At 45.1% G+C, this 20,530-nt stretch overlaps 1 protein-coding gene across 4 annotated transcripts; it reads left to right on the forward strand.

Moving 5' to 3' along the window:
• Nucleotides 1-563: 563 nt before the first annotated feature.
• LOC147211516 (uncharacterized) lies at nucleotides 564-20,457 on the forward strand. 4 transcript variants are annotated; one of them, XM_086127957.1, is made up of 9 exons: nucleotides 564-1,156; nucleotides 5,116-5,289; nucleotides 11,026-11,183; nucleotides 18,349-18,547; nucleotides 18,636-18,729; nucleotides 18,796-18,967; nucleotides 19,878-19,924; nucleotides 19,989-20,085; nucleotides 20,152-20,457. In XM_086127957.1, exons 1-9 carry the CDS (start codon nucleotides 900-902, stop codon nucleotides 20,382-20,384), a joined length of 1,431 nt encoding a protein of 476 aa, XP_085984083.1. In that variant the 5' UTR covers nucleotides 564-899; the 3' UTR covers nucleotides 20,385-20,457. The 4 variants fall into 4 exon arrangements, with proteins under 4 accessions (XP_085984083.1, XP_085984091.1, XP_085984067.1 ...); XM_086127965.1 differs by having other exon boundaries at nucleotides 19,878-19,918; XM_086127941.1 differs by having other exon boundaries at nucleotides 18,636-18,967.
• Nucleotides 20,458-20,530: the final 73 nt, after the last annotated feature.

Genomic DNA, 20,530 nt, shown 5'->3' on the forward strand with positions numbered 1-20,530 from the left:
TGTACACAACAAATTGATGGATTACTTGAAATCAGACGTCAAGGATAATAGTTTGTTCAATAATTGTTTAAATTATGCTAAAAAGGATGATTTAAAAAGCGAAATCTCAACATTACTTATTACAGGTGATATGTACAAATTTTAGCAAGGATAACGGAAGTTGACCTGATTCACTTTTTCTGGCCACATAAAACGATGTGGTGGGCCCGATCTGGCCCCCAGGCCTAGAGTTTGAAACAGTGCACTACAGGCTTTCCTTTTCCATGCCAATGGAAAAGGAACATTATTTGACTGTCCGAAAAGTCTTTTATTGCCTTCGGGTGGCGAAAGTGGAGGGGTCTTTATGAAACTGAGGAGTCATGTCCCCCACGTCCTATTGCCATCTGTGCCCACTCTCATTGCAAAGGGAAAATATTTCCTGTGAGATGTAAGGCTCCATGCCCCTTTTTTGCCAAGAGAATTGCAAGGCGTTGAGATGAACCGTAGGTTTCTTATTTTGCCATACACCTGTATATCTCCCAATAACCTTTAGTCACATTCCTCTTTGAATTTTTGTTGCAAATTGGGTAACCACATAGCAGAGACCAAGAAGATATTTTTAATTATTTCTTTTGAAGAAGAGGGGATCAACGGTGCACTGGTGCCACCTGTTGGTTGGAGTTTTTTTGACATTCTGTTCATTAGGCTTGTTTTATAATCATACATGATAATAATATGCATGCAGTACAAATTTATCGACTGAGGCACAGATGTGTTCTTCCTCGACCGAAAAAGCCATTGCAAAATCAGTGTTGACAAATTGTTATTAGCATGTTTACAAAAATTGTGGCATTTGACAGGCTTCAAATGGAGCTCTGTGATTGGCTGAGCAGTTAGCACAGGAAGCTGGTGGCCCCCGCATGGCTTTTACGGTGGTGGTGGTGGCGGCATTGCTGGTCTTGTCGTTGCTGCTCTTTCGTCCTCTACTTGGCGGATCTACACCGGGCATAGAGCGGGGTCAAATGGAGCTGCGGCGCATCCGGAGCCTTGCAACAAATTCCAACTATGGCGAGTGTTGGGCAAGTACGCTGGAGCAGCTCGATACACACTGCGCGGAGCTGACGTCAGAGTCTCAAGGCCTTTTAGCGCTCAAATTCACACATTGTCACCTGAGCAGGTGAGAACGGTTCTTGTCGTTAACTTTCCTTTCAAATGTTATATTAACTTCACTTCATCAGTAGTCCAATCCTCACGTTTCATTCTTCTGTGCCTCCAGCCACCGTTGTTGATTGTGTCTTTCAATCGGGCATCTGCCTAGATAAAACGAACTCACAGGTCGTGTTTAGACAAAGTGTTTGATGGCGTAATTACCGAGGTTGCTTTAAAAATGTATTCTGATGCAGTGATTTGTTTGCGGATTAAAAAATATGTAGATAGTAACGCGATGCAAGTATCAAAATGTTAAAGTGATGTAATATGATTATGTTGAAATAAATAACTCCAATAGCTAATATGTTTAATGAAAGGCACACACAAACCAATACGATATTTATCTGGTCTCTAATGTTTTATGGATGCTTAATATGCAAGGTTTGGGAATATGGGAGGAAGCCTCAGAACCCGCAATTCAAATCCAAAGCAGAAGAACCAAGTGTGAGGCAGACTTGCTCACCACTTGTTCGCCGTGCTGCAACTATTGATAGATAGACAGATAGACCGGCACACAGATGCAAACCCTTCCACATGAACAGTGTATGTTAAAACAAGTGAAAAGTAAAAAAGTTGAACCCGTTGTCCGCATACACGCGGATGGGAGCACACCTTCATAATTTTGATATGATGACTATGATACGTGAAGTCAAACGTGAAAAAAAAATTATGATCGATAGTATGAATTTTAAATAGTAAAGTTGAGGGCAGTGGCGTTACGTCAGGGCCAGCAAGGCCTTCTCTGCTGGCCTAAACATTCTCAGAAAAGCAAATTTAATAAATGTACTTTTCTGAGAATAACATAAATTTAATTTATTTTATTTTCATAAATACGTAAACAAAATTATTCTCTGTATTCTTTACGTCATATTATTTCCACTTAGTCGAGTGGCTTTCAATGTTATTTTAAACAACATTGAAAGCCCCTCGATAAATAACTGATTTATTATGGTAGAGTTTTTAACCAATCATATTTCAGCTTGCTTGTGTTGCCAGGTAAATTAAACTTACTCTGGGCCTTCAGATTAAACAGAGCAGGCCCCTGTGCGCTGTAAGTGAACGGCACAGTCAGGTTGCAATAGCCAATCAGATCGCGAGTCTGCGTACTTGGGCCAGCTAGAAGGGTTTACGTCGAGACTGGCCGTGCGCGTTCGGTGATTGGATTAGCGCCTTTTCTGTTTACTGAGAATTGTATCCTGACTTGTTCAATAAAGATTCTAAAAAAAAAAAAAGATTGTATGAGCGCCTGCTAGAGCGATCACTGCATTTGAATCCAAAATGGCCGAAGGAGAAGATGTTGATCTGGTTGCAGAACTACTTTCCAGACAATTTTCAAGACTGATCTTCCACCAAAAGCTGGATATTGTGCGAAGAGGTCGCCCAACTCTTGTGCTAGCAAGCCTGTCCCAGCAAGGAAAAGGGTTTGTCCGTCGTTTTCAGACGAGCAATTATGAATGGTACCCGTGGCTTACAGCCTCTGAGAAACGCTGCAAATATTACCGCTGGGAATGCCTATTGCTCGCAACTGACCGATTTGGTGTTTGGAGCCACACTGGATTTACCAATTTAAGTTGTTTTACCAAGGCAGCAAGGAAACATCAGAGCACGGCTGGGCACTTACAAGCTACAGTGCGTTTAAAAACGTTTGGGGACACTCGCGTAGATCTGCAGCTCAGTGAACAGGCACTACATTGGTGAGTAAATGCATTTTATTTTACATTTCTTCTTGTCATTTTATTTCGTTAGTATTAAATTAATGGTAACGAAATAAAATGACAAAGATACAAAAATATATCAAATAAATCTGCTCACCTGCAATTTATAATGGCGCATTGTAGTCACTTTCGTGCACGAAAGTTCGTTCAATCTCAGCTGCTCAACATTTTCAGTTATTTGCTGTTGTATCGCTGATTTTCAAAATGCAAATGATCTGTTTACTTTATTTTCAAAGAATAGTTTGTTTAGTTATTGTTTGGTTGGTGTCTTATATGAAACTACGACATTGCGCAATTTATTGGACAGACTTGTTTAAGATCACACAGCGTAATTTGGGTGACATTTTATTTTTGACAATATCTGTAAATATAGTTTCCTGCTCTTAATTGTGAATGCATACTTGATGGTTTTAAATGCTCCTGAAATTAAGTGCTGCTTGACGAGCCTATACAGTATTGTGTATGTATGTGACGTCACTGAAGGTTGAAATGCACGGCCCGCCACTGGTTGAGGGTGATTTGTGATGACAATTAGTGAAGTTACATTTGGCTCCTCTGAGACTGCTAGTTCCTCCATGGTCACTACCAGCAGTCTTGATGTTTTGGACAGCACACACATTTCTTTGTAAATGTTATGTAAAACTAAAAAGTTATCTAATGAGTGCATTACAAAACAGTCACCATTTATTTTTACTTAAATTCACTTTACAATCTGAGCACATTCAGCATGTATTGTTGGCCAACAAAAACGTTACGTGGAATGAGAAATGTCGGGCAGTTGAGCGAGATTTTGACCAGTTCTCCACTTTAATCTGGGAAAACCTGTTGGGCCAACTACAGTATTATGAGAGTGAGCCAGGACTCGACTGTGCCATCTCTATTCCCGCATGAAAAAAATTAATTCTGCAAAATAATCCAAATTTTTTATAACCATACCTGTATTTTGATTGCGTGTGTTATGGTGATGATAAATATTAATAATTTGCTTGTAAATATTAAATCTGCATTTCTAATGACCAGCTATACTGTATCCTGAAATGTAAAAGCACTAACGTTTTAATTGGACAGATTTTGATAAATGTTTTTTATATACAGTGATTTATATCAACTTAAAGTCTCTACTAAGCAAAAATAAAAATGTCTTATGGATATGACGGAGTTGTTAACAAACCTGCAAAATTTGAATTAAATAAATGAATACATTGCCAAGTACAGTATATGAATTGAGGCTCCAAAACCATGCAACATAGAGCCCAGCTCCCAGCTGTAGGGTGCTGTGGGCATTTCCACTAAATGCACTGAAAACACACTGAGCTCAATTTTCACCTGTCAATCAAATAAATGTTGTTATAGTATGTGCTCAAATGGCTGGTAGTTTTATTCAAGGGATATTGTGGTTTAATAAACAGTTGATTTTCCCTGAAGTGTCGCTCTGACCGTATGTGGACCCACACACTGACACAACAGGTGGTGACGTAATCGATGAGGCGTGATCAGTCTGCTCCTTAAATAGCTCATGAGCGGGCTCATCAGCTCACAGGCTAGTAAACATTTAACGTTTCCTGAATCATATCAATTGCGTGGACCTGTGAATAGAGTGAGGCATTGGGGAATTGGCAGTGTGCTAGCGCTAGCTGCTAGCTTGCTAGCATCAGGATCGGCATCCCATTTGCCATGACCTCGCTGTGTGCGCCTTGTTTGAGTCGACACAACAGAGACGCTGTACACAAAACTCTTCAGGGAGGATCCATTTTTAGCATAGCTTGTAACTGCATGCTGCAGTGATAGAAATGAGATATTATGACTATATTGTGTCAGATAGCCACTGTTGGAAAGGCGGTGCTCAGTTAAGTAGGTGGCGGAGGGCCGACTCGTGCCAAAAAGACTAAATGCATCATTAGGTTTTAGCCTCGTCCCAAAAATGTGGATAAGTGAAATGATAAAGAGTTTAACGCGAAAGCTGAACGATTCAGTACTAAATTGTTCTCAGTCTTTACACATGTTTTCCTCACTAGTGTTCAAGCATATTTAATGTATTTAAGAAACACAAAGTCTACAGATGCATCTCAATGGCCTGGTCTGCTCCTATTAACGAATGTGCTGAAATGAATCTCTTTCCAATGACGTACATCAGGTGTCTTTGATAGTACCTCAAAGAGGCCATGACATCACTGGTCCATAAAGTCAATTCTTTACTGTGTGTGTGTTTCAGCTCAGGCAGGAATTTCCCAGCATGCCCTGAGGGCTCAGGGGTCAGCAGGTGCACAGCATCAATGGACACTGTGGCCTTCAATACTTACACCGAGTTCTTCACACATGCCCACGCCATTTGTCACTTCCTCCAGTCTGAAGCCTGGCACAACCGAGCTGAGAACACCATGCATAGGTAACTGCATGGGGGAGTGGTCACAATTGAACGACTGACTGCTAGTGATGGGACAAATTGTGTCAAAACTTTGGTGGAGATGCTGTTAAATCCAGGACGTAATTTTTGAAGCATGTTTTGAGGCATGGTGTTTCCGTTGGGCGGTGTTGGGCAAATTGCTTAAAATAAGTATTTTGTTATAGTTACTAATTACTTCCCTCAAAACTAATTGAGTTATCAAATGAATTGATTCTTCACAAATGTAAATACCAGAGAAAGTAATTATTACATTATTTTAAAAACCTTCATGAATGTGAAATAATTATTTTGTGTGCGTGAGGCGGGGGGTATTTCTTTCCTTTATTTTTGTGGGTTCAATTTCATAGAGTAGGACAGGATAGACTGGTACAGTGAAACTCCTCTACAACGAAATCATGTTTGCAGCAAGAAATTTTTTACAACAGGGGTTTTTCACTTTAGCAAATTTGATCTCAGATGTAAGCACACACACACACACACGCACACACAAACGTATGTGTACTCTATTTTTATTCCAATAGTGCATAAGTATGAGCACACACTTATTTGACACTTAATATAGTCAGTGTAGAAAGAAAAAAAAGTGAAAAAATTGCGAAATGTACGATCAGCATTCACTTTCACTTACATCAATTTCTTGGATAAAGTCTTTTATTTTGCTTGCTCCGTCTTTCATTTTGATCACTTTTACCCTCTCTTCCAGCATCAGAGCTCTTCTTGTCTTAGCTGCTTGACATCCAAAGGTCTGTTTTGTAGCCATTTTAGCAATACAACGGCCATGCTCGTCTGAATCTAACAATAACAAATACTTCCTGGACCCGGTGGCTTTTCTTTCCACCATCGCACTGTCTCCAACTCGACCTCCCCTCGATCGCCACCCAAGCCAGCGTTGCTCAGCTGATGTCATGCAATGAACTTTTAAGCCAGCCACGGGACCCTTCGTAGTTCTCAATGGCCATAGTTGGCTCTCGAAGGCTAAAAACCTTACGCTAACTGGAGCGCTAATGAGAGAGAATCGCTCCAGTTTTTAGCATGATAACAAGTAAAGCATTCGAGGAAACATTCGTTTATTTGAATGTCCGTCGAGCCATAAGCAATTTACTCTGAGCAGCTAATCGGATGCATTCCACTCTATCTTCTACGGATCTAGCTTCAGTATCTACACACACAGACAGTGAGGTCCCTCTTGGCCAATCGGAGGCCAGGACGATGCTCGGTAAGCCAATGGCAGAGCAGCTATGAGTATGTTGCGTTCAGGAAACTCGCAGCTGTGACCGAAATAAACATCGTTCACTATGTAAACCAGTGTGGTGGTTGCTGTTGCCGTTTCCGAACGAAGCAGTAGAGGTCGCTGTTGGATTAGATTTCGTTGTAGTAAATGTCTTCGAGAGGCTGGAGCAGAGAAAATGATTTCGTATAACGCAACAGAGTTTTTTTTTCGTCGTATGGGAGGCAGGAGAATGGAAATGGTGTTAATGCATGAAGATTTTTTTCACATTACATGGGGTATTTTCGCCCATGTAGGTTTCGTTGTAGAGGCGTTTCACTGTACTTTGTTTAATTGAAATATATTTTGGACTGATTGCACCACAACCAGTCGACATTCTGTTGGTCCCCATTCAAGTGTTTCTTCAGTGCTAGTTTCAACAGTAAGGGCTTTAAAGTCCGTGTAAAATTGGGTTCTTGTTTGTGTGACCCCTGTCATCATGAAATGGACACAATACAAGAAATATACAGCAGATAGAGTGTACACAAATATAACCTATGAAGTGAGTTTAGCCACCAATCTCATGTCCTGTATTATTGAGGATATGATCCCAGATTATAAAGTGTATCATTAAAATGAACAATAGCTGTTTTAGAAAGTTTATAGTAGCTAATTAAAGGTTAGGTGTGAAGTCATCTTGGCCACCTATCTTTTGAATAATACTTAAAGTAAAACAATTTCACGCACATTTTCGTTGGTTTTTCTAACACAACCCACCCAGGTTCATAGTTAAACCCATAGCAGCGCACTTGACAACGAAAATGCTTTTGTTTTTACAGAATGCCGAGTCGCCAGTCAGCCATTTCCTGTTTTGTTGATTGTCCAGTTAACTGCTCTTTGCCATTGTTATCAAGTTATTTGGTGGAATGCCTCAGCACTGTGTGGCGATGCACTGTTCACATTCAGGCCAAAAGTTGTTTGAGTGGCCAAATGAAAAGAATAAGGTACCGTATTTTCACGACCATTCGGCGCACCGTATTGTTGAGCGCAATCTCATTAACGGGTGCTATTTCTGTATTTGACACATAGACAAAACGCACTGTATTATTGGGCGCAGTTTTACAGTGGTAAAACATACGCCCGCTTAAACATACGGCATGCATGCGCGCACGCTAAAAACACATTAGCTTGAAGCATACGGTAGCATGTCAAGACATACGGATACACGCTAAAAACACGTTTTTAAAAAGGCAACGGAAGCAAAACTGAGTTCGGTTGTATTTTATTTAGCCATCGTACAATGTACTCACGTTTTTCGATCAATCATCACCCAGAAATCCATCAACGTCCTCATCTTCTGTATCAGAATTGAACAATTGTGCAAGTACCGGTAATCCATCAAAAACGCCGGGTTCCCTCTCGTTATCAGAGTCACTCTCATTGCCATGTGGCTCCACAGAAATGATGCCGGCTTTGCCAAAAGCTCGAACAACAGTGCAAGCAGACACGTTCGTCCAAGCAGCCACAATCCATTGGCGAATTGTGGCATAACTCGCCCGGCGCTGCCTCTCACTCTTTGTAAAGTTGTGTTTGCCATGAAGCATAACCGATGGCTTGAAGTTTGAACTGAGCTTCGTAGGCGTGTCTCTTTGTAGAATTTATTTTCGGGGGTTCTTAGAAACCAAAACCGAAGTTGTTTTGCAATAATGCACATAGCCACACTTTATACAGGTGTTGGTACCTGCTTGGGGCGTCCACTTACACGCCCACCCTTCACTCATTGGCGGACTTCTTCCCCGCATGCCTGTCCTCACTCACATCCGCCTTTTCTCTCTCTCTCCATATATGTATACCGTATTTTCACGACTATAAGGCGCCATTAAAAGTCTTAAATCTTCTCCAAAATGGACAGGACGCCTTATGATGCGGAGCGTCTTGTCTATGCGCTGAGTTCCAAAACCTGACTGACAGCCGACACGCTGTTTATATAGAGAAAAGGCGGAAGTGACTGTGGACATGCATGCGGCAAAGAAGTCGGCCAATCAGTGAAGGGTGGGCGTGTATATATATATATACATATATGGAGAGCGAGAGAGAGAAAAGGCAGATGTGAGTGAGGACAGGCATGTGGGGAAGAAGTCCGCCAATCAGTGAAGGGTGGGCGTGTAAGTGGACGCTAAAGGGACGCCCCAAGCAGGTACCAACACCTGTATAGAGTGTGGCTATGTGCATTGTTGCAAAACAACTTCGGTTTTGGTTTCTAAGAACCCCCGAAAATAAAATCTACAAAGAGACACGACTACGAAGCTCAGTTCAAACTTCAAGCCATCGGTTATGCTTTTGGCATGCGTGCCCATCTCACAGCAGCGGTGAAAAACCAAGTCAAGCAAATGAACTCTGAGCTTGCCGTTATTCCCGGAGGCTTGACTAAAGAACTCCAACCGCTGGACATCGGCATCAACCGGGCGTTCAAAGTAAAGTTGCGAACGGCATGGGAACAATGAATGATCGATGGCAAACACAACTTTACAAAGAGTGAGAGGCAGCGCCGGGCGAGTTACGCCACAATTTGCGAATGGATTGTGGCTGCTTGGACGAACGTGTCTGCTTGCACTGTTGTTCGAGTTTTTGGCAAAGCCGGCATCATTTCTGTGGAGCCACATGGCAATGAGAGTGACTGACAACGAGAGGGAACACGGCGTTTTTGATGGATTACCGGTACTTGCACAATTGTTCAATTCTGATACAGAGGATGAGGACTTTGATGGATTTCTGGGTGATGATTGATCGAAAATCGTGAGTACATTGTACAATGGCTAAATAAAATACAACGGAACTCAGTTTTCCGTTGCCTTTTTAAAAACGTGTTTTTAGCTTGTATCTGTATGTCTTGGCATGCTACCGTATGCTACAAGCTAACGTGTTTTTAGCGTGCGCGCATGCATGCCGTATGTTTAAGCTGGCGTATGTTTTACCACTTTAAAATTGCGCCCAATAATACAGTGCGTTTTGTCTATGTGTAAAATACAGAAATAGCACCCATTAATGAGACTGCGCCCAACCATACGGTGCGTCGAATGGTCGTGAAAATACGGTATATACACGCCCACCCTTCACTGATTGGCCGACTTCTTTGCCGCATGGCTGTCCACACTCACTTCCGCCTTTTCTCTATATAAACAGCGTGTCGGCTGTCAGTCAGGTTTTGGAACTCAGCGCATACACAAGACGCTCCGCATTATAAGGCGTCCTGCCCATTTTGGAGAAAATTTAAGACTTGTAATGGCGCCTTATAGTCGTGAAAATACGGTAAGTGAAAGTGAATGCTGATCGTACATTTCGCAATTTCTTTCACTTTTTTTTTTCTACACTGACTATATGAAGTGTCAAATAAGTGTGTGCTCATACTTATGCACTATTGGAATAAAAATAAAGAGTACGTGTGTGTGTGTGTGTTTTACATCTGAGATCACATTTGCTACAGTGAAAAACCCCTTGTTGTGAAAAATTTCTTGCTGCAAACATGATTTCGTTGTAGAGGAGTTTCACTGTATTGTACATGTACATGGATGTAATCCTGTACAAAAACCATTCAAACTATTTGAGTGCATGGACAGAGTCCTCTGTAATGGTTTGCAGCTAACAATGTTGCCGATATATTGTGCGGAGTGGACTAAGAACTACCTTAGCAATGACAATGTAGGACACCATCCCACTATGACGTGTGTGCTCAGTGCTAGTGGGAATACATGGACCAAATAGGTAATCACATCGTGCGCACTTTACAGCATCGAACTGCCTATATAGCTTGCCGTTCTTCCAATCCCGACAGATGTTGTCTCCACTCCATGTCTGGCCATTTGGGCACAACATTTTCTGCATCCTGAGCCTCTGGCTCATACATAGACGGTCCAACATACATCTTGCCAACAGCCTCCTCTTCCTCCAACTTTTCAAACACCTGGATCTCCTAAAATAAAGTGGAAACGTCACTTTCCGACTGGTTTTGTACACTTTCCATCGTGAGCCTCGCTGTTGTTGTCCTTGAAGTGACGTCACACTTCCGGCCGCGTTTGTTGCTCGCCAGGATCTCACGTCGGGAAAACGATTACTTTGTCGGATTTACGAAATACAAATAATTTTTTCATGCTTTATTGAAAGTATTTTTTTTCAACCTGTGACATAAAAATGTATCGTTTGGAATGTCCTAAAATTATTTCACACTTGACATTTAAGCATTGATGTATTTTGAGAATGTCTGTTAACATGGCATGCGCATCCCTTCTCCGACTGCTTTTTTGGCCAAGTGCTATGAATGAGTCAGTCTCACTGGAAGTTCATGACAGCATATTCTCCACATCATACATGGCTGCCAGTTTGACAATCTTATTTGGCAAGTAAGAGGGGGTTGGTGGGGTGTTTTTTGTTTTTTTTTTGGGGGGGGGGTTAGTGTGCACATGAAGCCTCAAGAAATGTCTGTGTGTGTGTTTTTGTGTCTGTGTGTGTGTTAGGCTGACGGAAAGTTCCGCAGGTGTTGTCGAGCAACTTCAGTCCACTCAGCAAATGGCTGAGGAGCTGATGGAGGCCCAGAGCGTTGCTTTACAGGCACAGCAGGAGATCCTGGAAAGTGGGGAGGAGCTTAGAGTCACCCTGAGAGACGCTACCCAGGGCAAGACAAAAACACACGCACACCAGTTTGAACACTGTTCTGTCATGCTGCCATTTCCAGGATGTTGTTAAGGATAGAACATCAACATCATTGAGAGGTACCTTGAAATTGGAATGCTCCAAACTCCAGCAATTTGAGGATTGAATTAGAATTTCCCCCCTCCGTGAGTCGTCACCTTACCGTGGTGGAGGGGTTTGTGTGTCCCAATGATCCTAGGAGCTAGGTTGTCTGGGGCTTTATGCCCCTGGCAGGGTCACCCATGGCAAACAGGTTCTAGGTGAGGGGCCAGACAAAGCACGGCTCAAAGACCCCTTATGATGACAAAAATATATGGACCAAGGTTTCCCTTGCCCGGACGCGGGTCACCGGGGCCCCCCTCTGGAGCCAGGCCTGGAGGTGGGGCTCGTTGGCAAGCGCCTGGTGGCCGGGCCTACACCCATGGGGCCCGGCCGGGCACAGCCCGAAGAGGCAACGTGGGTCCCCCTTCCCATGGGCTCACCACCCATGAGAGGGGCCAAAGGGGTCGGGTGCAATGTGAGCTGGGCGGCAGCCAAAGGCGGGGACCCTGGCGGTCCGATCCTCGGCTGCAGAAGCTAGCTCTTGGGACATGGAATGTCACCTCTCTGGCAGGGAAGGAGCCCGAGCTGGTGTGTGAGGCAGAGAATTTCCGACTGGATATAGTCGGACTTGCCTCCACACACAGCCTGGGTTCTGGTACCAGTTCTCTCAAGAGGGGTTGGACTCTCTTCCACTCTGGAGTTGCTCAAGGTGAGAGGCGCAGAGCAGGTGTGGGCATACTCATTGCCCCCCGGCTCAGTGCCTGTACATTGGGGTTCACACCGGTAGACGAGAGGGTTGCCTCCCTCCGCCTTCGGGTGGGCGGACGGGTCCTGACTGTCGTTTGTGCATATGCACCAAACAGCAGCTCAGCATACCCACCCTTTTTGGAGTCCTTGGAGGGTGTGCTGGAGAGTACTCCTGCTGGGGACTCCCTTGTTCTGCTGGGGGACTTCAATGCTCACGTGGGCAATGACAGTGAGACCTGGAGGGGCGTGATTGGGAGGAACGGCCCCCCCGATCAGAACTCGAGTGGTGTTTTGTTATTGGACTTCTGTGCTCGCCACGGATTGTCCATAACGAACACCTTGTTCAAGCATAAGGGTGTCCATATGTGCACTTGGCACCAGGACACCCTAGGCCGCAGTTCGATGATCGACTTTGTAGTTGTATCATCGGATTTGCGGCCGCATGTTCTGGACACTCGGGTGAAGAGAGGGGCGGAGCTGTCAACTGATCACCACCTGGTGGTGAGTAGGCTCCGATGGTGGGGGAAGATGCCGGTCCGTCCTGGCAGACCCAAACGTATTGTGAGGGTTTGTTGGGAGCGTCTGGCGGAATCCCCTGTCAGAAGGAGTTTCAACTCCCACCTCCGACAGGGCTTTTCCCATGTTCCGGGGGAGGCGGGGGACATTGAGCCCGAGTGGACCATGTTCCGTGCCTCTATTGTTGAGGCGGCCAATCTGAGTTGTGGCCGTAAGGTGGTTGGTGCCTGTCGTGGCGGCAACCCCCGTACTCGCTGGTGGACACCAGCAGTAAGGGATGCCGTCAAGCTGAAGAAGGAGTCCTATCGAGCCTTTATGGCCTGTGGGACCCCAGAGGCAGCTGACGGGTATCGACTGGCCAAGCGGAAGGCAGCTTCGGTGGTCGCCGAGGCAAAAACCCGAGCGTGGGAAGAGTTCGGTGAGGCCATGGACGCCGACTTCCGGACGGCTTCGAGGAAATTCTGGTCCACCATCCGACGTCTCAGGAGGGGGAAGCAGTGCACCACTAACACTGTGTACAGTGGGGATGGGGCGCTGCTGACTTCGACTCGGGACGTTGTGAATCGGTGGGCAGAGTACTTCGAAGACCTCCTCAACTCCACCAACACGCCTTCCTTGGAGGAAGCAGAGCCTGGGGACTCTGAGGTGGGCTCTCCTATCTCTGTGGTTGAAGTCACCGATGTGGTTAAAAAGCTCCTCGGTGGCAAGGCCCCGGGGGTGGATGAGATCCGCCCGGAGTTCCTCAAGGCTCTGGATGTTGTGGGGCTGTCCTGGTTGACACGCCTCTGCAACATCGCGTGGTCAACAGGGAGAGTGCCTCTGGATTGGCAGACCGGGGTGGTAGTCCCTCTTTTTAAAAAGGGGGACCGGAGGGTGTGTTCCAACTACAGAGGGATCACACTCCTCAGCCTCCCTGGTAAGGTCTATTCAGGGGTGCTGGAGAGGAGGGTCCGTCAGGAAGTCGACCCTCAGATTGAGGAGGAGCAGTGTGGTTTTCGTCCCGGCCGTGGAACAGTGGACCAGCTCTACACCCTTAGCAGGGTCCTCGAGGGTATGTGGGAATTCGCCCAACCAGTCTACATGTGTTTTGTGGACTTGGAGAAGGCGTTTGACCGTGTCCCTCGGGGAGTTCTGTGGGGGGTGCTTCGTGGGTATGGGGTACCGAACCCCCTGATACGGGCTGTTCGGTCACTATACCACCGATGTCAGAGTTTGGTTCGCATTGCCGGCAGTAAGTCGGAATCGTTTCCAGTGGGGGTAGGACTCCGCCAAGGCTGCCCTTTGTCGCCGATTCTGTTCATAACCTTTATGGACAGAATTTCTAGGCGCAGCCGAAACGTTGAGGGGATCCGTTTTGGGGGCCTCAGTATTGCATCCCTGCTTTTTGCAGATGATGTGGTGCTGTTGGCTCCTTCAAACGGGTCTCTCCAACTCTCACTGGAGCGTTTCGCAGCCGAGTGTGAAGCGGTTGGGATGAAGATCAGCACCTCCAAATCTGAAACCATGGTCCTCAGTCGGAAAAGGGTGGAGTGTCCCCTCCGGGTCGGGGAGGAGATCTTGCCCCAAGTGGAGGAGTTCAAGTATCTTGGGGTCTTGTTCACGAGTGGGGGCAGGAGGGAGCGGGAGATCGACAGGCGGATCGGTGCAGCGTCTGCTGTGATGCGGACGTTGTATCGGTCTGTCATGGTGAAGAAGGAGCTGAGCCAAAGGGCGAAGCTCTCAATTTACCGGTCGATCTACGTTCCAACCCTCATCTATGGTCACGAGCTATGGGTCGTGACCGAAAGAACGAGATCCCGGTTACAAGCGGCCGAAATGAGTTTTCTCCGCAGGGTGTCCGGGCTCTCCCTTAGAGATAAGGTGAGAAGCTCGGTCATCCGGGAGGGGCTCAGAGTCGAGCCGCTTCTCCTCCACATCGAGAGGAGCCAGATGAGGTGGCTTGGGCATCTGATTCGGTTGCCCCCTGAGCGCCTCCCTGGTGAGGTGTTCCGGGCATGTCCCACCGGGAGGAGACCCCGAGGAAGACCCAGGACACGCTGGAGAGACTATGTCACCCAGCTGGCCTGGGAACGTCTCGGGATCCCCCGGGGAGAGCTGGAAGAAGTAGCTAGGGAGAGGGAAGTCTGGGCTTCCCTGCTAAAGCTGTTGCCCCCGCGACCCGGCCCCGGATAAGCGGTAGATGATGGATGGATGGATGAATTAGAATTTCCCAGACAAAAAAAAAACGCCCTCAAGTTCAAATCCTATTTGGAGTCTGATGTGCCATCATCAGTGATCAAATCAAGCAAGTCATCAGCACGTCACAGTAGAGCTTATTTCAGACAGAATAGAAGGATCGACTCTGTGGGTGTTTTGCTTTTTCTTAAAGGATCATTGGTGGTAAGAGACGAAAGTCCACAGGACGTTACCGTGAAGTAAGGATCCTCCCGTTTAAAGCAGAAAAGACTCCAGCGCTGTCTCCGTATTTTTTTCAGTGTAGTCATGTACAGCCTCTATGAAGACATGTCCACCAAGACATGTCTTGTTTTCCTTTTGGCTTGTCCTGTTGCGGGTAGTGACAGAGCATCATCTTTTCCTTACTATGCCTATTTTCTGCATCTTCCTCTCCAACACCAACTGCCCTCATGTGTTCTCTTAACCCATCTATCTGTTCTCTCTTCTGTCACACGAACCCCCTCAACCCCTCTGATTAATGCACAGGCAGTTTTTACATATTGTTCTATATCAGGGGTGGGCAATTATTTTCCCGGGGGGGGGCCAAATGAGAAGCAGAAAATATTGTGGAGGGCCAAAAGTTAGAAATAGGACTATTTGCTACAAAATGAGATGAGTAAGAGACCTTGTGGCTTTTCTTTCCTCTCACTCACTGTCTCTAACTTTACCTTTTCTCGATCACCACACATGACAGCATTGCTCAGCTGATGTCGCGCAACGAACTTTTGAAGCCAGCCTCAGGACGCTTCGAAGTCGCTATGGAACTCGCCTCCTCTCTTATTAGCAGTCCAGTTTGCTGAAAGTTTTTAACATGAAAACAATTAAACCATTCTAGGAAATGTTCATTTACTCGAGCCACAAGCAATTCACTCTGAGCATGGAAATTGCCAGAATCGGACTGAGTAAGAATCGCTTCCTTGTTTTTCAAAGTCTCGTAATTTGAGTCTTTCCGACTCCAGGCGTCTCCTGAATGTTTGGTACTTTGTTACCCGCTTCCTTTAATCAGAAACATATCACTTTCCCTTCCATGGTCATTACTCTCTCCCTCTTTCTTCGTCTTCCCCTCCCTCCCTGTGCTCTGCAACTTGAAGTAACTGCGCCACCTGGTGTTGAAATACCTGTCATTACAAGTCCAAACAAAATGAATGCAATCAAACCTTAATTGTGCACCAATCTTCGGCGGGCCGGATTAAAAAGACCAACGGGCCGGATCCGGCCCGCGGGCCGTGGTTTTGCCCACCATGCACATTCAACAACCATAGGATATAGAATCTATATCCTATGGTTGTTGAATGTGCATGGTTTCTGAATGGCGAAGGGAGCCTGAGCACCTGCAATTCAAATCCAAAGCAGAAGAACTAAATAGGCAGAGGAATGGAGGGATGGATTGAAGGCCATGTGAGACGATGGCTGTTTTCATGAACTGTCCCTGAAGACAACACCTCACATATATAGATAGATAGATTCCATTTGAACAATTGCTTAGTTGCATAAGGGAACCTGTTTTCAAATTGTTCCTGAAGACAGGGGCAGGCTGGCTAATGGGACTTTTGGGAAAATGTGTTAATTTCCCAGAACGCCCGGTATATTTCCAGGCCGGTCCCGAGCATCACGGTCAGCCGTACCATTCCGCGAAGTGCTTAGCCATACTCGCAGCCAGCTGAAACTCATTGCGAGCTTGCTTGTGAGTAAGTAGCACCGAACTGGATCTCCAACTACAATGTGCGCTCGCCTATCACAGCGAAGCTTTTTGGGATTTTCTCAGTGGCCACTTCTGCTGTTCTGTGTGTTTAGATGAGGCACAAAATGCAAATTTTGCCTCGCTAACTGCAATGTGAAACTAATTATTTCAAGTTTTCTAGTCCAAAAAATGAAAACTCAAATTTGATCAAAATGGTCACTGTTAATGCATACAGTATGTAGTGCTTTATCTCCATCATACGTTCACAAAGACATTCATTCAAACGTACCGGAGTGTAGCCATACTACGCCGTGTTGACGCAGCGCATCAACCCAGTTTTTCCGTTTTTGTTTAAAATGACTCTCTTTAACCTCCAAGATCCTGCGCCTCACCCTGGCCAATGGCAGAATGGATGTTTTTTCTCTTAGGGCCCATTTTAAATCCATCTGCATTGTGTTGTACTAGCCTCATTCGAGCTTTACACTAAGCTAATTTGTCTCTCGCTAGCATGCAGCTAGCGACCAACAGCTTTGTAACTATTTCCGAGTGTCTGCTCGAATGTAGCGCACGATGGATTCCTGTGTTCTGACCACCTGTCGTGGTCAAGTCTTCTGGAAGATCCTCTTACCATCCAAGAGTCTTTCTCACCTCTTCTCCGACAGCCGCAAAACACTCTTCCTGTCTAAGATTCCACAACATGGTTCTCTGCTCTGCCTGTGTCTTCGTCATCTCACCACCACCAGACTCATCTTACAAACCGCCATTCTGTGCCATCTAGCGACACTCGTGCTTCGAGGCCGCTCTTGTAGGTCACAGCGTATGTTTCTCCCTCTTCTGGAAGAAAGTCATCCCCACAGCCATCTCCATCCACTGACAAAGTGTTCCACTCTCAGTTTCTCTAGACCAGGGGTGTCAAACTCTTTTTTTTGTCGCGGGCCACATTAAAGTGACAGTTTTCCTTGGATGGCCATTATGACTGTGAATTAAATACATCAAGAATAACAACATCCCTCTTACTTATTACATATGAGGAGTTGAGAAATTTTGGTCCAGATTTTAGCAATCATGGTAGAAGTTGACATATTTGATTTGCTTTCGCGGCCCACATAAAATGATGCGGCGGGCCAGATCTGGCCTTGAGTTTGACACCTGTGCTCTAGACTCTTGTCCTGAATTCCATCATGTCTTAATCATCATCATCATCATGTACATTCACATTTGCTCATCGCTGAATCGAACACTCTTTTCACCTCCAGGACATGCCTACTTTTCAAATTTCAACATTAGCTTGTGGTCATTATTAACCTGGGCCTTGACTAATGCGATATGAAATTATTAAAATGAACGCTCATGACTGTTCTGAAAAGGTTTTATGCTGGATATCCTTTGTGGTTATGCCAAACCTACCGTATGTATCTGACGCTGAGACTGGCCTACAGTTTGCGCTGACTTGGGCTTCGGAGGGCTGCGCTACATGTCTGCCACAGTTACTTTTTTTAATTGGTTTTATTGGTCTTGGCTTAATTGGACTCTCAAGCATCTTGTTTGCAAAGGACTTTGGGGTTTATGTGACTGTTGTGACATTTTGATGGCACATCGCTGGGGCAGCTTGCCAAGTTTTGCATCTCATGAGGGGCTGAGTGCATCTCATACTGATGTGACTGTAAAAAATGTGTATGTTGAATCAGGCCTCTTCATTTGTCAGTAAAGTTATGTGCCATTGTTTTTAATGATTGTTGGGGTGAGTACAGATCAATAGATTGGTTAGCCTCTTTTTTTTATTATTATTACAATCACAGGTTTCATCATCATTTCCAACTCTGGAATGAATTATAAATCGAATTGTTGACAATGGGAAATTTCAAGGTACCCCTTTGTACTCAATCTTCTGACTTCTGGAGGTTACTTTCAAGTATGCTATCACCGCTCATTGTCACGACACCCGCAGGTCTTCGTTCAATGTTCTCGGAGCTGAGCAGTGTCTCCAAGGAGCAGCAGGTGGCACTCTCAGAACTCTTCAACAGAGTTTCCTTCATGCAGAATTTCCTGATCATGGAGGCGCACAGTGTCACTTCTTGTCTGTACAATGCCGCCGCCCTCTGTGCCTCTTTCCTTCTCACCTCCACCCAGCGCTCCTCCAGGGCCAGGTAGCTCCTCCCACTTCAGCAGCAAGAGAATTTCTGTCCAGCCATATCACCACGAGCTTGCGTGCATTTGCCGTTTTAATGGTTGCAGGTTGCCATTGATGGGTCTGGTGTGTATGAATTTCTACTTGGAGAGGAAGATCTACCAGCACGTAACCTCCGATTATCCCGAACACAAACACATGGTAAGTGTGACTCCTAATGTGCGGGTGTGCCAGCGCTTGTGTATAACAAGCAATTTGCGTGTCCAGGAGGTGGTCGATGTTTATGTCGCAATGTTGAGGAGGTGCATGATGGTGGTCGCAGTGTGTCTTTTGCTCTGGGTGTGTGCAAGCCACAAAGACCCCACCCAGCAGAGTCTTCTGGTCTTGCAGCAGCTCCAAGACACACAATGTCGCCTGCAGGAGGTGCTGCAGCGAGCAGGTCGGTCTGAAGACTTGGAAGTAAATCTTCTGGGCACCATCTGAGAATTTGGTTTTATTTTTATTTTTTCCAAAATTAAAACTAACAACAATAAATATAAAAAATACAACCTATTCCAAAACTCTCAGCCATACCAAAATATATAACCAACCATATCGCTTCAGTACATATACATTGAGTGGGCCGATATTGATAAAATCATTTTCAGCACACCATTTTCTTTATTTTTTTTTAACTGAAAGGATGATAAACAGCACAAGAATATCAGTATATAGTACTTCAGTGTATAGAACATTCAGCAAAAAAAAAATCAGACTGACTACCTGTGAACATCATGTTTTTATACTCAAACTCATTTCATAATATTATGGGCCGCATACGGCCTCGGTAGATTTAAAGTGGGCCGGACCATTAAAATTATACCATACTCTGCTATAAATAACCAAAATAATGTATTTCCTTTGTTTTGGTCTAAAGAAGCACAGGAACATTCGGAAAATGTTGAAATTTAATAAACAGGTCTAGCGGATACTCCATGAATTGCACCTTATTAAAAGTATTCGTTCCGTGTCTTTTCTGCATTTTTTTTTCACTTTTAAATTATCCTGCGGGCTTGATCGAACCCCCTTGCGGGCCGGTTCCGACCCGCGGGCCGTATGTTTGCCCCCCCCCCCTTCCCTATATATATTTATTTTAAAAACATTTTAACATGTAAAATGTAATATTGTAAGGAGGGTCTGTGTTGAGGCTGCACAGATTTCTGACATGGCTATAGCACACCTGTGCCTGCTGTAAGAGTTGTGTGGCCTTACATTTGTTTGTTTGTAAGCATGCTAGTGTACATAAACAGGTCACATGGTAATTCTTTTGTGAGCGACGCATCCAGAAAGTGACGTGCTTGTGTCGACAGAAAGTTTTGGGCAATGGAAGGCCAAAGACCCTCAACTTGAGGTGAAGGTGAGATGACTTGTTATAAAGTGCGTTAGAAAAAAACAAAGTGAAACATGGCTGTTTGTTCCAGGTAAGACAAAAAGAGACAATGAAGAAGAAACCGAGATGTGAGGAAGAGAGACACATGGCATTTCCAAGCGCAGACGCCTCACACCTCTCAATCATTGGTCAGTAAAAAAAATGCCTGCTTTTGGCAGTGCAGAGCCACAATTAGTGTGCGTGTGCGGGTGCAGGTTGGAGCGCTGAACATCATCTCAGAAGTACAGCAGTCACAACGGTGACAGACACTTCAGTGATGCCTCTCATTACCCCCAATGCCGCAGTGACTCCAGGCCGGCATCCTCGCAGGCGCTCCGCCTTCTCTTCTTCCTCCCCTCTGGTCTACAGCATCCTTGTGGAAGATAAGCAGGTTGACCAGGTCCAACCACGTTACAGCCTCAGGAGCAGAAGATCTCAAAATCTCTGACTTGGAACTTTATTTTATATTTGAAAAAAAGATTTTTAATCATCAAATTCAATAAAGTGAATTGCAATTTTAAGTTTTTGTATTTTTTGAAATGTGGACTCATCGGACTACAGAACACTTTTTTTCACTTTACAATAGTCCATCTT

This window comes from Hippocampus guttulatus, chromosome 1 (assembly GCF_054856545.1).
Source record: "Hippocampus guttulatus isolate MCC_2025c chromosome 1, RoL_Hgut_1.0, whole genome shotgun sequence".
Taxonomy (NCBI): Eukaryota; Metazoa; Chordata; class Actinopteri; order Syngnathiformes; family Syngnathidae; genus Hippocampus; species Hippocampus guttulatus.